The 17,637-nt window shown below is 37.6% G+C and overlaps 1 protein-coding gene and 1 non-coding gene across 5 annotated transcripts in view; both read left to right on the plus strand.

Annotated features, from left to right (window-relative positions):
• Positions 1 to 17,637, plus strand: part of Zbtb44 (zinc finger and BTB domain containing 44) — a 53,355-nt gene that overhangs the window by 15,700 nt on the left and 20,018 nt on the right. For all 4 annotated transcript variants that reach the window (XM_041656965.1, XM_041656966.1, XM_041656967.1 and 1 more), the window contains exon 2: positions 11,487 to 12,559. In XM_041656965.1, coding sequence (XP_041512899.1) covers positions 11,542 to 12,559 — 1,018 coding nt within the window. In that variant the 5' untranslated portion in view covers positions 11,487 to 11,541. The remainder of the gene's footprint in view (positions 1 to 11,486; positions 12,560 to 17,637) is intronic.
• On the plus strand, positions 1,368 to 1,441 carry Trnai-aau. The gene has a single exon. It is a non-coding gene; the product is annotated as a tRNA-Ile (tRNA).

Here is a 17,637-nt window from a genome sequence, read left to right on the forward strand (position 1 = left end):
TAACTTTTCACCAGAGGAACTGCTTTATTTCTGTATAGAAACAATTTGACACTTTTAGGAGAGTTGGTCACAAGTTCTAGAAAGAAAAGATTTCTATTCTATTAATAGTTGTCCTAGGACAGGGAAGGTAACTCAGTGGTAGAATGTTTGCTCTAACATGTGGGACACCCTGGGTTCTACTCTCAAGATTAGATACCCTATCCCACCCTGTGTAAGGAAAAAGACAGTTGTTCCTTTATAGGCAGTTATTTTATTATTAGCAATTGCAAACCTAGTTATGTTAAAATATCATGAACCAAAAGCAATTTAGAATTTTATTTTAGCTTTGGTTCTGGGGTTAAAGTCCATAATGGTAGAGATGCATGGAAGAAGGAAGGAGTAGCCATGGTGGTTGGAGCAGGAAGCTGAGAGATGACATCTAACAAGCAGAGGGAGCAAAGTGGAAGTGGAGTGAGGCTCTAAACTCTTAAAGGCCACCCCTGTGATGGCCCTCCTCTAGCAAGGTTCCATGAATTTCCCAAATGACTCCACCAGCTTGGGACCAGGTATTCAAATATGTGAGCCTGTGGGGGACTTTTTTTCATTCAGACCACCACAACTTGGAATGCAGATTCAGGGTGTGTGTTTGCGCACACGCACGTCTGTCCACCCTCCAAGCTCCAATAATCCTCCTGTCTCTGCCTCTACTTTCCTAAACTCTACAGTGACACCCAACTCCCAACTCCCACCATGACTGCTAGGGATCTGAACTCAGGTAAGGTCCCAATCCATTGAGTCAACTTCCCAGTCCTCAGGTTCTAGTTTTAACGCTTGAGTTTTGTACAAAGTTGTGGATTGTTAGGAACCAAGTTATCTGGGGTCTACTTCTAGTTCTGCCAAGTTACTAACTTAGCTAAGCTTTCTTAATTTTAGCACACATATCTGGCAGCTGATAAATGTTTAATTAAACTCTTTTCAGAACTATTTTTATATCTAAAATTCACATTCCTAAAATTATTTTAGTGCTTTCTTGTATAAACACATGTGCATGCCATTGTACATGTATAGTGGTCAGAAGTCAAACTTGGGTGTTGGTTCTTGCCCTCTACCTTGTTTGAGACAGAGTCTCTGTGAATTCTAGGCTAGCTGACCCATGAGCTTCCCATCTTACCATAGGAGTGCTGACATGACGTGCACCACCCTATCCCCTTTTTTTACATGGTTCCAGGTATGCAAACTTAAGTCATCTAATTGTGTACCAAGTACTTTTATCCATTGAGCCGTCTCACTGGTCCAATTAGTTTATATTTGTTTTTCGGGGGGGGGGTATTGCCTGTTTTCAATTTAACCATATTTATCTTTTTAACCTTAAAAATAACATTTAGTGGGGCCGATTAGCTCAGTTGGTTAGAGCGTGGTGCTAATAACGCCAAGGTCGCGGGTTCGATCCCCGTACGGGCCACATGAGGAATATGTTTTAAAAAAGAAAAAAAAATAATAACATTTAAGCTATGAATACTAATATCTATACAGTACATGAAAATGAAAGGTCCCAGTTCCAGTGTCACGTTGGCTGGACATATAGTCACATTGGCTGGACATATAGATTAATTAATCTAGAGCAGTGGTTCTTAACCTGTGGGTCAACCCCTTTGGGATATCTAGGTGACACTTTCACAAGGGTCTCATCAGGTATTTGCATTATGATTCATAACAGTAGCTAAATTATAGTTATGAAGTAGCAGCAAAAATAATTTTATGGTTGGGCTACCACAATATGAAGAACTGTATTAAGGGGTCACAGCATTAGGAAGGTTGAGAATCACTGATCTAGAGGCACTTGGAATATTGCTATTATCAAAGCAAAATGTTTCTCTGTAGTTGTCTATATCTACACATTAACTATTTCCAGAGCAGCTATTTGAAGTCCTGTTCTTGATCAGTTTAGTCAAAGTCTTCAAATGAGTAGATTACTTATCAAAACTTTTGTGATTGTCATATGTTAATTGGTTGCAAGTAAATCAGAGCTTCAAGAGTTGAGTTTCATCCTAGCACTAAGGAGGCAGAGGCAGACGGATCTCTGTGCATTCAAAGTCAGCTTGGCCTGCAAATCAAGTTACAGGACAGCAAGGGTTGTTAAAAACAAAACCCTGTCTCTTAAAAACAAAACAACAGAAAATTGGTTTCCTATCTTAATTTTTTAAAAGAACCATTACTAATATATAGTATTATTAATAGTGTGGTAGTTATCAGTTATTGGCATGATTGTGATTATTAGAATTCTAGTTTTTGGTGTGTGGTTATCATTATTATTATCACTACTTTGCAGTTCAGGGGATTCAATTCGAGGTCATGCACCTGTTGGGGAAGCACTGTGTGTACTCATTGGGCTACATCCCAGCTCTTGCTGTCTGAATGAGCTGTCTCTGACTCCTGAGTACTGGAATTAAAGGCATACATTACCATACCTAGTTTGAATTTTTTTAAAAAAATATTATTTTATGTGTATGGTGTTTTGCACATGTAAGCTTGTGCACCAAGTATATGTCTGCTGCTCATGGAGGCCAGAAAAGGATGTTGGATTCCTTGGAACTGCAGTTACCCTACACCATGTGGATGTTGGGAATCAAACCCAGGTTCTCTGCAAGAGCAACAAATGCTCTTAACCTCTGAGTTTTGTCTTCCTTCCCCCAGCAATCATCATCATCATCATCATCATTATTAGGTCGAGAGAGGGTTTCTTTGTGTAGCCTTGACTGTCCTGGAACTTAGTCTGTAGATCAGACTGGCCTTAAACTCCCTGCCTCTACCTTTCAAGAACTGGCATTAAGGGTGTGTGCCACCACCACCCAGAACATTAATAACTTTTTTTAAAGATTTATTTATTTATTATGTGTACAGTACAACATTTTGCCTCCATGTATGCCCTCACTCCAAAAGAGGGCGCCAGATCTCATTACAGATGGTTGTGAGCCACCATGTGGTTACTGGAAATTGAACTCAGGACCTCTGGAAGAGCAGCCACTGCTCTTAACCTCTGAGCCATCTCTCCAACCCCATTAATAACTTTTTTTAAGGGAAGAAAGGGTACGATAATTGTTGTCATCCTTATTACTTACAGGCATCTAAGATAATAATAAAAGAAATTCCAAAAATATCCCCTTGTGTAGATTATTTGAGTTCTAATATTTGTGAAAATTTTTATTTATATATAGTATATGTACTTATCTTTGTGATATCTGTGGAGTAAAGAACAAGAAAGATTTCATATGGTCAAAATTGTTTTTTAAAATGAGGTTGAATATATTAATTATATAAAAACAATTTTGTGCTGTTGAGATGGCTGCAAGTCTAACAACTTCCATGCCATCTCTGGATACTACGTAAACATAGCCAGAGAGAACTGACTGTACAGAGTTGTCCTCTTACCTCTCTGTAAGCATACCTTCCCACACATAACATGCACACGTATGATAATACATTGTTTTAAGGAAAAAATTGCTGCCAGATATGGTAGCATATGCCTTTAATTCCAGCACTGGGTGGGTGGGGGTGTTGTGAGAGAATGAGAATTTAAGTACTTCCTTACACTTTGTAAAGTTCTTAGGGTATAACCATGTTAAAAATCTGGTGTTAGACTGGAGAGATGGCTCAGAGGTTAAGAGCACTAGCTGCCATTCCAGAGAACCCAGGTTCAATTCTTAGCACCCATGTGGCAACTCACAACTGTCTAACTCCAGTTCCAGGGGATCTGAAACCTTCACACCAAAGCTCATAAAATTAATTTTAAAAAAAAATCTATGGTAGTATTTACTTTAGTTCCCTTTTTTTTTTCCCCCCCTTTGGTTTTTTTGAGACAGGATTTTTCTGTATAGCCCATTGTCCTGGACAGACTGGCCTCAAACTCACAAAGGTCTGCCTGCTTCTGCCTCCACCTTCCAAGTGCTGGGATTAAATGCATACAACACCACCTGGCCCCTGAAGTTTTAAAAATAGGTAAAAATGGTTCCACTTATGCTGCATATGGTGGAGCACACCTTAATGCCAACATTCAGATGTTAGAGGCAGGCAGATGATTGAGTTCCAGGGCAACCAGACCTTGTCTGGGGTGAGGGGAGACAGGGGGTGCTACTTATATAACAATATGAACATACTTAAGACATTGAACTGCACATTTAAACTTATTTTCAGAATGACATTTGTTAGGCTATCAGCCTGATTTTTTTTTAAAATATGTATTTATTTATTGTGTATATAGTGTTCTGTCTGCAGGTATGCCTACATGCCAGAAGAGGGCACCACATCTCGTTACAGATGGTTATGAGCCACCATGTAGTTGCTGGGAACTGAACTCAGGACCTTTGGAAGAACAGTCCGTGCTCTTAACCTCTGAGCCATCTCTCCATATTTGCATGATTTTTATAAAATAGTTTTGCCCATGGAAGTGTATCACATACTTGAAAATCAGTCAGTCATTATATGTCATGCTAAAATAATTAAAATACAAATGAGACTGTTAACTTGGAAAAGAAAGAAATGTGAATCGTTTAAAGTAGTCACTGTTCTGAAAATACAGTGAAATGTTAGGATTTGATGTTTGGGAGGTCTTGAGTCAAGTATATTAGAAGGCTATAGGCATGCATAGTCATTCAAACACCTTTCTAAAGAGTTGAATTTGAGCACATCTCATTAATGGGTAAAACAAATGCGATACGTTCACACAGTATTGTAAATTGATAAGCTGTGGTGTGGCTCACTCAGGAGAGCATTATGCAAGTGACCACTTGAAAACCTTGAATTGTAAACTGAGACAGAAAGTAGGGAAAGGAAAAACTGAAGAGTTGCTGTTTTTTGGGAACTAAGTTCCATTTCAAATTGGTGAAAACAATTTTGCATTACTGTCTCCCAGAACTGTAAATATACTTAATGCCACTGAAGTGTAGACCTATCTCAGGGTAAACTTTACGTAAGTAGCAAGTGCTCTTGAAGGATGAGCCGTATTTCCAGCCTCAGGAGGTTTTTGATTACTTCTTCAGTCATTTACTAGTCTTGAATTTGTCTTTCTCATCTTGGTTTCATGAGTCTATCTATTTGAATCTTCTCTTTTAGTTTGGCTATGGGTTTTTTGATCTTGCTAACTTTCTTAAATTTTTGTTTATTTTTGTTCTAGAGACAGGGTTTTTACATAACTCTGGCTGTCCTAGAGCTCACTATGTAGACCAGTCTGGCTTTAAACTCATATGGATCTGGCTGCCTCTGTGAGTGCTGGAATTAAAGTTGTCTGCCACCACCGACTTGCTTTTACTCTTCATTCTCTTTTGGTTAGTTTGGCTATGGGTTTTTGGATCTTGTTAATTTTTTCAAAGAACCATTTCTTCGATTAAGTTAATTTTCTTTCTTATTTCAGTTTCATTAATTACTGACCTGACTTTATTTGGGTTTCTATTGTTTTTAAATTAATTGTTTATATTTTTGTATACATGATCTGCATGCATGTATGTATGTATGTATGTATGTATGTCTACATGTTAGAAGAGGACATTAGATACTATTATAGATGGTTGTGAGCCACCATGTCATTGCAGGGAATTGAACTTGGGACCTCTGGAAGAACAGCCAGTACTCTTACCCACTGAGCCATCTCTCCAGCTCTGAGTTTCTATTATTTTTGTTTTTACGAGGCTCTTGGAGCACTAAATTATCCATTTGAAGTCACTCTGCTTCTTAAAAATATTTTATGCTGGGGCAGGGAGGAGCACACATCGTGTGTGTAGAGGACAAAGGACAGCGTATAGAGTTGGTTCTCCTCTTCCACCTTTGTGGTTCTGAAGACCAAGTTCAGTAATTGGACTTGGCAGCACGCGGTTTCCTTACTGGCCCATTTCTTTACCCTTGAACCATTTCATTAGACACCTGGGTTTTGTGGATTTTTTTTTAAAAATGTAGTCACTTGTAGTTGAATTTCCTTCTGTAGTACAGTTTTCCTGGTATCCTAAAAGTGCTGGTTTTCATTTTGATTCACTTCTAAGCATTTTAATAAACCTTACCCTCAAACTGAGCCAAAATAAATCCTCTCTTAAATTGCTTCTTAAGTATTCTGTACAGCAAGAAAAAAATAGCTAGTTCAGAACATTGGTACCAAGAAGTACATCGGCTATGTAATACACCTGACCGTGTGGTTCTTAGGTGTTTGAAACGGGTTTGCAGGAGGAATGTGGAAGAGTTTGGAATTTGGGACTAGAAAATTGCTAGAATGCAGAAGTTAATGAGTTGTTCTGGTTGGAGTTTGGAAACTAAGAGAAACGTAAGGTGTGGATACCCAACTCAAGATGTTTCAGGGCCTCTATTAGGAAGTGGGCTAGATGCCATTCAAGTTACAAGGTTACATTGGTACATGAGAGGGGCAGGGGCGGTGCAATCAGTCTTCATTGTGACTGTGGCCTGAGAAATTTAGTGAGGCTGAATTTTAAAGTAATGAGTACAGTGTGTTTGGTGGAGAAAGTTTCAATGCAAGAGTAGCATTCAGAATGTGTCACATGGCTACTTGCTCACTGCTCTTACTCAGGTCTAAAGAGAGCCACCATTTTACCCATAAATTCTCTACTTAGTACTGAATTAAATTCATGTTAGTACTGAATATTTGTAGGGATCTATCATTGAGAATGAGAATTTGAACCTTTATATGAAGAACAATGATAATGTCATTGACTTTTGAATGTGGAAGATGTTGTTGATGATTAACCCATTCTAAAAGATTTGTTACATTTTTAAAATTTTTACACTTTAAAAAAATATTTGTTTTTATATCTATGGTTTTGCTTGTTTGTATGATTGTATATGTACTATATGTCTGCCTGATGCCCAAGGAAGCCAGAAGACATTGGATACCTTGGAACTGGAGTTAAAAATTTTTAAGATACAGTGTAGAGATTCAGGGAACTGAACCTGGGTCCTCTCTAAGAACAACAAATGATCTTAATTGCTGAGCCATTTCTCTAGCCTGGGGTGAGCCTTGTAGACAGGGAATGAGAACATAATAAGCCCAACAGTCTTTAACTAGAGTGTTTTAGTATAGTTCATGCTCTTATGCCCTTTTGGATGGTTTTGTAGTATATAGTGAACTGTAAGTCATGATAACAAAGTATCTAGAATTTCTAGAACAAAGTTAACAGAATTTCTAGAGTGAATAAAAGAAGTTCAGGTCATTTGGTAGAAATAGTAGAGTCATAATGTAAGCAGAAGAAATGATTACCACACAGCTGGAAATACATAGGCTCTAAAACACTGACCCAGGAGAAGAACAAGAAAACCCAAAATTAAGGATTGTTTAAATTTTAAACAGTTTTTATTATTTTGTTATTTAGTGTACATAGGCACATTACCTGCATGTACATGTGTGCACTAAATGTTTCAGAAGGCCAGAAAAGGACAACATCAGGTCCCCTTGGACTGGAATTACTGAAATTGTGAGCTGTATGGGTGCTAGGGACTAAACCCGGCTCCTCTGGAAGAGCATTACTGAGCCGTCGCTCCAGCTCATGCAGCAGTTTTTAAACACAAGGTTAAATTTCTTGGAGATGTAATTAATCTTAGAAATCCCCGATAGTATTTGTTCCAGGCTGGAGTTAGGGCATTCACAATAGCCTGAACAGTGGGCAAACTACTAAGGTATTTAGAGTAATACCCAAGTATTCCTGCTTTTTCAGACATGCGGATTTTACGTTTTTGAAGAGGAACAAGTCACTTGTAGATTTGTTGGTATAGTGTGAAAAGTTAGCTTCAGTTTAGCAAGACCTGAGACAAGAATCTTGAAAGCCTAGCTGAAGTGAGGGTGGTGAGAATTACCTTCCGCTTGGTTGAAAAGGTTGTTTGTCCTTTTAGGTCCTTTAAGAGGATACAGTTTCCAGGCCTGATTTTAAGATGTAGGGAGAGATATGAAGAGGGTGCCAGGAAATGTTGACCAGCATGCTTTCTGACCAGGCTTCTAAGAATCAAACTGTAAGTTCCTAAGATAGGGTTTGGTAGGCATACCAGTGTTGAGGAGAAAAGGCCTGTGGTGGGATAACTTGAAAGTGCTGAAGCATAAAAATGCTCGTTATCATTATTTCTTTTCCTGTTGCTATGACAAACTACTGACACAAAAGCAGCTTAGGGGACAAAGGGTTTGTTTATTCTGGAGATGATGGTTAGAGGACAGATCTGTGTATTATCTCTTGTAAGAATACCTGGTTGACTTCTAGGCAGCCCCAAAAGGTGTCAATAACATTGAATAAACCACTTACATTATTTGTATTTAGATATGCACGAAATCCATTTGCCAATCCTATCTAGATATGTTTTCCCTCAACTAAGTAGGAAAGAAAGAGGTTAGCCTGAGATGTCCTTGAGGACTGAAAGGCCTGCACATAGAGCAGTTTTTACTGAATTAAAGTTATAATTTAATTCCTGGTTTGAGAAGTAGATAAAGGGGAATATGGAGATTGTGAGAGACTTGCACCCTACATAAGTATTATGTAGTCTGAGAGATGTTGCCTTGTTGACAGAGGAAGGATTATTTTTTTCTTGTAAGGAAAGCCAGAATCATTCTTTGTTAGCTTCTTCCTCTATTGGTTCCTCCTGTCTTTTTAGCCATACTCAGGACTGATTGAGGAAATGAATAGCCAGGGCTGCAGTGGCGGGGAAGGGTTAAAGGACAGCTTTCCTTCCTTTTTTTTTATCCATCCTGATATTTTTGCAATGTTTCTGAAGCTTGAGTCTTTTGTGTTTTGTGCAGTAGATAACTGCAGCCTGGCTAGGGTTTAGGGCAGCCCCAGTTAAAAGTCCTCTTCTAGATTGCTGCATGTGAGTGCAGGATGTGGAAGGCATGTTAGGAGTCAGTGTGTATGTTAAGTCTTGTACTTTTTCCAAAAGGAGAACTCTGGTAAAGGCAGTAAGTTATATGTCTTAAGAGTAGATGTTGTTTAGGGGTATGTATAGACCTATAAAAACTAAGAATCTTTGCCCCCATGCAATATGTATGAGATTGTCCTTAACCGCAGTATTCGTAATCAAAAAATAGAAACAGGCAGAAGAGAGAACTCAGTGGCTCAGGTACTTGTTGTATAAGCATGAGGATCTGAGTTCAGCCCCCAGCACTCATAAAATGTTGGGCATGGTGTTATGTACCTGTGATTCCAGAGCTGGGGACACAGACAGAAAGATCCCAGGGGCCTAATTGTAGTTTTTGGTACTTTTAGGATTGAAAGAGACTACTACTATTCCAACTACTGAATTTCTTTCTCTGTTGCTTGTTAACTATGTATTCAATTAGCCTCCAGTCTCTGATATAGGTTCTATTATCGCTGTTTTACTGCTGCAGAAATTAAAGTACAAAGGTTAAACTTCATATCATTATATACATGACATGATCAAGATGGTAATCCAGTATTCTGGTTCCATTCTATGCTTTTAAATCAGACTCATATCCTTCAGAATTTACCCAAGTATAATAGGCCTGAGATAAAGAGAAAACATGCCTCTGCTTTTAAAGTTGGGCCCTTAAGAGTGATTACTTTGATTGGCACCATGTAGTTGAGGGCAGTCACTACTTTTTTCCTTTCAGGAGAGAAGAGAGTTGAATAGTGTTTGGAATTTAGGACTCACTGATTATTGGCAAAACTCCTCTTTTAATTTCTGGCTCTTTAATCATAGAAGATGGAGGTAACACCAGATTGAAAAAGGTTTTCACTCCTTTCTTGTCTGGGTAGCCTTGAACTTTCTTGAAGGCTGGTACAGTATCTAGGATCTCCACCCAAATCAAGTTTGAAGTGGTCTGATTTTAGGATTCTGTTTAACATTTTCTAACTATGACGCTTAATTTCTAGTTTTTTAATATCTGAGTTCATACAAATGGTCCCTAGGCCTTGAGTATCATTTGCTCTGAAGGCATGCTACTGCTGTCAACCACATGATGGGAATCAAAGTATATTTACTGACATACAGTCAATGAACAACACATGTATACAACTTTCTGTTATACAAATAAGAGAAAAAATTATCAGATCCATTAAGTTATTTTCTGCCTAGATCAATCCTAACTGTATTATCTCTTTGTGATTAATTTGGGGTTTTTGTTTGTTTGTTTAAGTTTGGAGTTTGGGTGTTTGTTTTTTGTTTTGTTGTTTTGAGTTTTTTAAGACAGAATCAATGTATCACTGGTTGGCCTGGAACTAACTAACCATGTAGGTCAGGTTGGCCTTGAACTTGTGGTTATTTTCCTAATGTACTGCCCCTACAGTGCTAGGATTACAAATGCACATTACTATGTCTGCCTGTGATTTCATGTATTTAGGAAAAATATATGGAGTAGGGCTTGTTTTGAGGTTGTTTTTAATGATCTTCCCTGATTTTTCTTCTTTGGAAGATTGAGCAACACTTCAATCTGCATAACAGAGTAAGTGTTTCTGGAGGTTTGATTTGGTCAAAGCATTATTTCTACCATACCAGCTCTCTTGCCTTCTTAAGATTTATCTTCTGTTATCTTTTATCATGATGTCAAGTGGGGAACAATTTTGTCTCTGGCCATTAGATTATTCAGACTTTTTAAAAATCTTGAAATCTTTCTTTTTCCCTTCTCCCTTTCTCCTATACCTTTATCTGAATAAAACATTTGACAGAATCATTATATAGTACTTGCCTGAATTATTTACTGCATGTTCATATTTAGAAGCAGGGATAATTACATACCTTCTGACCAAGGTGTCTTTGCCAGTCAAAAGATTGTCATGTGTTAAGTACTTACAGCAATTTCTAGCACATAAAAGCACTCTATAATTGTCACTTGACTATCATTTTAAAATGCTGCTCATGGGGCTGAAGAGATGGCTCAGAGGTTAAGAGGACTGATTGCTCTTCCAGAGGTCCTGAGTTCAATTCCCAGCAACCACCTGGTGGCTCACAGCCATCTATAATGAGATCTGGTGCCCTCTTCTGGCATGTAAGCATACATGGAAGGAATGTTGTATACATAATAAATTTAAAAAAATGCAGCACTCGGGAGGCAGAGGCAGGCGGATCTCTGTGAGTTCGAGGCCAGCCTGGTCTACAAGAGCTAGTTCCAGGACAGGAACCAAAAGCTACGGAGAAACCCTGTCTCGAAAAATCAAAAAAAAAAAAAAATGCTGCTCATTAATAAGACTACTGGTTGATGGCATAGAGAATATATTTTTATTATTTGTGCATTCATTGTATTTATTTGATACAGGATCTTATCCTGTAATCCAAACTGGCTTCAAACTTACTGTGTAGCACAGATTGGCCTTGAGCTTGTGGCAGTCTCCTTACTAGGATTATAGGAATTTGATACCACAACAGACCAGAAAATATATCTTTATACCTCCCATACCTGAAATTTTTCACTGTCTTATTTTAGGCTTTTTATTTGTCACAGTGGTTACATGAAAATGGTATAAATAGTCCATTTCAGCTATTAAGATATCATTTTGTGTTTTGTTTTCTATATTTTTTAGGACATTTCTGATTGATTGCATCCTTGAAGAGCATCAGTAGAAGAGGAAAAAAAAGATGGGTGTGAAAACATTTACTCACAGCTCCTCTTCCCACAGCCAGGAAATGCTGGGAAAACTAAATATGTTACGAAATGATGGACATTTTTGTGATATCACTATTCGTGTCCAGGATAAAATCTTCCGGGCTCATAAGGTGGTACTAGCAGCTTGCAGTGATTTCTTTCGCACAAAACTTGTGGGCCAAGCAGAGGATGAGAACAAAAATGTGTTGGATCTTCATCATGTTACAGTGACTGGCTTTATACCTCTTTTAGAATACGCTTACACAGCCACTCTGTCAATTAATACAGAAAATATTATTGATGTTCTAGCTGCAGCCAGCTATATGCAAATGTTTAGTGTTGCTAGTACCTGTTCAGAGTTCATGAAATCAAGTATTTTGTGGAATACACCCAATAGCCAACCAGAAAAGGGTCTAGATGCTGGGCAAGAAAATAGTTCTAATTGCAATTTTACTTCTCGAGATGGAAGTATTTCTCCAGTGTCTTCAGAGTGCAGTGTTGTGGAAAGGACCATTCCTGTCTGCCGAGAATCCCGGAGGAAACGCAAAAGCTACATTGTGATGTCTCCCGAGAGTCCTGTAAAATGTAGCACACAAACAAGTTCACCCCAGGTATTGAATTCCTCAACTTCCTATGCAGATAATAGAAATCAGCCAGTTGACTCTTCCTTAGCTTTTCCATGGACTTTCCCTTTTGGAATTGATCGAAGGATTCAGCCTGAGAAAGCAAAGCAGACAGAAAATACCCGGACTTTAGAGTTGCCTGGCCCGTCTGAGGCAGGTAGAAGAGTGACTGACTACGTGACTTGTGAGAGCACAAAAGCTACCTTGCCTCTAGGTACAGAAGAAGATGTGCAGGTCAAAGTAGAAAGATTAAGTGATGAGGAAGTCCATGAGGAAGTGTCCCAGCCTGTCAGTGCGTCTCAGAGCTCACTGAGTGATCAGCAGACAGTGCCGGGAAGTGAGCCAGTTCAAGAGGACCTTCTGATTAGTCCACAGTCTTCCTCTATAGGTATAAATGCTTCTTATATTTTTCATTTTTTAATAATTCAAACTTTTTTATTTTCTGTGCTCAGTCTTATAAAAATCATAAAAGGGGGAAGGCTAAAACATAATTGAATTCAATTATTTGTTTGTTTGTTTTTGGTCCAGGTCTCAATAGATAGCCCTGACTGGCCTGAAACTCATAGAGATCCACCTGTTTCTGCTTGCATAGTGCTAGGATTGAAGATGTGTGCCACCATGATTAAAGTTTGATGTTTGCATTTTCAAAATTATTATTAGCACTGTAAGTTTTGTGTGTGTGTTTAATAAGTTACACATTGAGGAAGAGGGTCAGTGGGGTATATAAGGTCAACGGGAGATATAAGGATCAAAGGCAGAGATAAAAATTGTGAGTTACTGTTTATTTAAAGAGACAGTCTTACTTTGTAGTCCAGGTTGGCCTTGAACTGCTGTTTCTCTTACCTCAGTCCTGGGTGCTGGGATGACAGGTATGTACCACTGCACCCTGCTGCTAATCACTTTCAATATTAAAAAAAAAAAAAGGATTTTTGAAAACCTAGTTAAAGAATCTAGGTACAGTAATGTAGACACTAAGAAAACACAGGCAGGAGGAGGGCAGTAGCTCACAGCTGTCCTCAGCTGCATAATCAAGATGGCTGTGAGAGACCCTGTGTGTCGTGGGGAATCTACTTATTGTTTTGTTCTTTATTAAAAATGGGTGAAGGCATTTGCTGCCTGAGGACCTAAGTTTGAGCCCTGGAACCTCTCTGATAAAAGACAGATCTCCTCTCCCTTTTCCTTCTCTCCCCTCTCCTCCCCCCCCCCCAAACACACACACACACACACACACACACACACACACACACAATACATAAATCTAAAAAATAAAAATATTTATTGAAATTTTAAACAGTGTGCAACACATGGTGCTATGTAAGGAGAAGACATCATTCTTACAACAAAAGAGATAAAGATATATCAGTAAGTGACTACAACAGACTAATGAAGATCCTGTGTTAGGCAAATTAAAAGGCATTATTAGTGTAGCAATAGAAAGAGCAAGTTAACCACATATATTTGAGTGGAGTCTTAAATACCAAGAATTTGCCCAAATAAGCCCACGAAGTGAAGATGTTAACAAGCAAAGCATCTAGTAGAAGAGCTTGATGGTTTAGAACATCCAGTAAGCAGCAGATTTAATGCAAAGTGATATATAAAAGGAGCATGGATACTTGAATCTTTGAGGAATGAGTTTGGAAAGTCCAAAGGAGCTGAAAGAACAAATTGTGGAGAGCCTTGAACACTAGTTCCAGTTAAGGGTTACATTCAACTGCATGTAACAGAGCCCTTCTACAGTGGCTTTACCAAACAAGATTTTATTTTTATTGCATGGTATGTTCTAGAATAGGAAGTCTAGAACTTGTAATGTGGATCTACAGTGTAATCAGTGTAGTGTTCCAGGCTAATTGTATATTTATTTATAACTTAACCATCTTTAGTTACCTGTTTAGATGTAAGCTTATTTGCTTTGTGGTGATGACTTGTCTTGACTTGCCTTCTAGAACAGGATAGATAGCACTTGTAGTCGGAAATGCACTAATGAAGGTTTCCCAGAAGCTCTTCTTAAGAAACTAGTGCTATTTTCTTAGCTACAGAGAATCTGAGAAAGAGATTATTTGTTGAGTAAATGACTACTTTGAACAGAATTAGAGCAAAGTAGAGCTGATTGTAGCAATGCATGCCTTAACTACAGTATTAGGAAAGTAGACGCAAGTGGATGGGTCTTGAGGACAGCCAGAGCACTACGTAGTAAGAGCCTAACCTCAAAAATACAACAGCATTAATAAAGCACAGTGGATATTGAATATGCGGCAAGCATTGCCCACCATAGATAGGCTAAGTAAACTTATATTTTACCCTAGTTTATCTTAAAAAGAATTTTTAAAGTATGCATATACTTAAGGAAAACTAGTAAGTTTGCTTATTTTATTTACTTAATGACTTTTTTTTTTTTTTTTAATGTATGAGTGTTCTGTCTGCCTGGCCTGCATGCCAGAAGAGGAGCTTTTTATAAGATGGTTGTAAAGGCACCATGTGATTGCTGGGAATTGAACTCAGGACCTCTGGAAGAGTAGCTAATGTTCTTAACTGCTGAGCCATCTCTCCAGCCCCTAAAACCTTTTAATAACAATATTTTATAAATAATACAACCTAGTAATGTTGAATGTCTGCAGTGAGACAAAGAAGTCAAAGTGCTCAGGATGAAATAAATTTTTTCTATTATATTAATTGATTCTAAGTAACAAGTTTAGTTTATTGTCTGAATTCAGATGTATCTTATTATTGATAATCTTTGCCATTGTTTTTTTCTTTCTTAAGGACACAAAAATTGATAATTATAAGATGGATAGAATTTTTGTCATCTAAACGCAATAACTACAGTATGAACATTGGTAGGAGAAGGTTGGAACCTCACTTTTAAGAATAATCAGCAAGATCAGTTGTGTGTGAATTTTGCTTGAATATGACCAAGCAGTGTCAGGCCACAAAGAAATCAAAAGGTGGGATTGGTAATAATTTACAAATTTGGACTTTAGCCGGGCGGTGGTGGCGCACGCCTTTAATCCCAGCACTCGGGAGGCAGAGGCAGGCGGATCTCTGTGAGTTCAAGACCAGCCTGGTCTACAAGAGCTAGTGCCAGGACAGGCTTCAAAGCCACAGAGAAACCCTGTCTCAAAAAACCAAAAAAAAAAAACAAAAAAAAAATTGGACTTTATAAAACTATGGAAGAGCCAAAACTCTTGAGAGATTCTTATACTCATGGTTGGGAAGTAATAAAACTAATAATAATTATTAGTAATGATCTCTCTAAAAGATTAAAACACTAAGAACATATTAATTTTGTTAATTTCTTGTTTGACATACTCTTGAGTTTCCAGGATTGCTACAACACAGTATCACAAGCTTGATAACTTTGAAACAGTACAAATTTATTTTCTCAAAGTTCAGAAGGCTCAAACTCCAAAATAAGGTGTAGAATATCTCTGTTCATTTAAAGGCTCCCTGGGAAGAACCCTCTCTTGCCTCTTAAAGTTGTCACAGTTGCCAACCATCATTTACATTCCTATAAATTACAGTTTTATCATTAAAATCTCTACTTTTATCTTAACATGACTTTCCTTGTGTGTCCAGATCTGTCTCTGAATGTCTGTCCTTATGAAGATGCCAGTCATGGCGTATAGGACCTCATTTGGTCTTTTGTAACCACATTCCAACTTGATTCTATCCACAAGAATCCCATGTGCAAATAAGGTCTTATTTTTAGTACCACGGTAGGACATCAGCTTTTGGGAGACAGTTTTATACCTCTGAATTTGAGTCAAGAAATTTTTGAAGCCTTAGAATAAATATAACATTGATAAAATGTTTAATGTATACAGATCAGAGCCATTTTGAATCTTTAGTCTTAAAACTATCTTAGTACCTTCTAAATAGTAAATAATTACTCTTTACTTATCTGAAAATTTAGAAACCCAAATATTTAAATATTTTAGTAACTATGTGTGAAATATTCATTCATTACTTCCAGGTGTATCTAGTCAGTTTATATTTTGCCTTTACAATCTTATTAAACATTGCTATATAAAGAAATGACTATGAGTAGACAAAAACCTTTAAGTTATATAAGTACAGTTTTTGCCTATATTGTTGTGGATTCTATACCATGAACATAGGAATATCTGTCCTAGATATCATGTAATCACATACTCTTAAATGGATTTTTTTTTCTGCTTTCATATCAAGTGCACTAATTACTTTAACCTATCTTACTTACATCAACAGATTTCTACATTAAAGCAAAAGTGTAAAGAACAGAAAAATAAATTCCTAGGATACTCTGGTCAGTCATTCTGTATTTCAGAAGAGCATTAATGTGAACAGTTCATTTTACTTATTAATTCATTAAAGATACCAAAGTGATACCTTAACATTCCACTGACTGATAAATTTGATACCTAATACATTTATTTTGAAATTCTGAAGTAGTAAAAATTTGACTACCAGTGAATTGTATTCAGATGGAATTGTACCTATATTTTAAGTCTTTATTTTCACTGATTGCCCAGTAAGAGTAAAATTTAACACCTTGAATATATAGGGTAAGTAAAAGCAACCTTTACAGCAAATCTGAAAGGGGAAAAAATGTTGCCAAGATGTATCTTTTTATCCAGAAAGATACGACTGGGGCTGGAGAGATGGTTTAGGGGTTAAGAATGCTTCCTGCTCTTCTAAAGGAATGGATTCAGTTTCCAGCACCCACCAGGTAGCTCACAACTGCCTGCTAACTCCAACTCCAGGAGATCTAGTGCCCTCTTATGGCCCCTGCAGGTAGTGCATTCACACACAGGTAATTAAAAATAATGTTTTTAAAAAAATAAAAACACAGAACAATTTGTAGAACGTTTAAAGAAAAAGAGAATCTTAGATGTAATGTCTTCATTACTTTATTTAAAGTATTCAGTTATCTGTATTCACCAAGGACAAATATATAAATGACTTTAGATAAGCTAGCAAAGGAATTCTGAACTCTAGAATTCTACCATTAAAAATAAAGTGACTAAAGTTTGCTCAGTTATCTTTTCCAGAAGTCCAAAACTCAACTTTATGAGATTGTCAGGAGCTGCTCTTAGTGTCATTGAAAGCAGCCCCTGCCTGTTTGCCATAGAGTTGGAGGCAGCATGCAGATCTTTTGAAGTATGATCATGCCCATTTGTAAGAGTAAATCATAAGATTCAAAGTAAAATTCCCAAATGTAAAAGATTATCTATTCACTTACATGTCTTTTAGAAGACAATAAAACAATTAGTTTCATCAAGGAACAGTTTGTATCTGGTTAAATAGCCAAAATACTCCTAAAAAACCTTACTTATGAGAAGCAAAATAGCCGGAAGGTGGTGGTGCACACCTTTAATTCCAGGCAGAGGCAGGCAGATCTTTGTGAGTTTGAGGCCAGCCAGGTCCACAGAGCAAGTTCCAGAACAGGCTCCAAAGCTACAGAGAAACCCTGTCTTAAAAAAGGGAGAA

Source organism: Microtus oregoni, unplaced genomic scaffold, assembly GCF_018167655.1.
Source record: "Microtus oregoni isolate MIOR12 unplaced genomic scaffold, Mior012 000008F_ref0000371, whole genome shotgun sequence".
NCBI lineage: Eukaryota > Metazoa > Chordata > Mammalia > Rodentia > Cricetidae > Microtus > Microtus oregoni.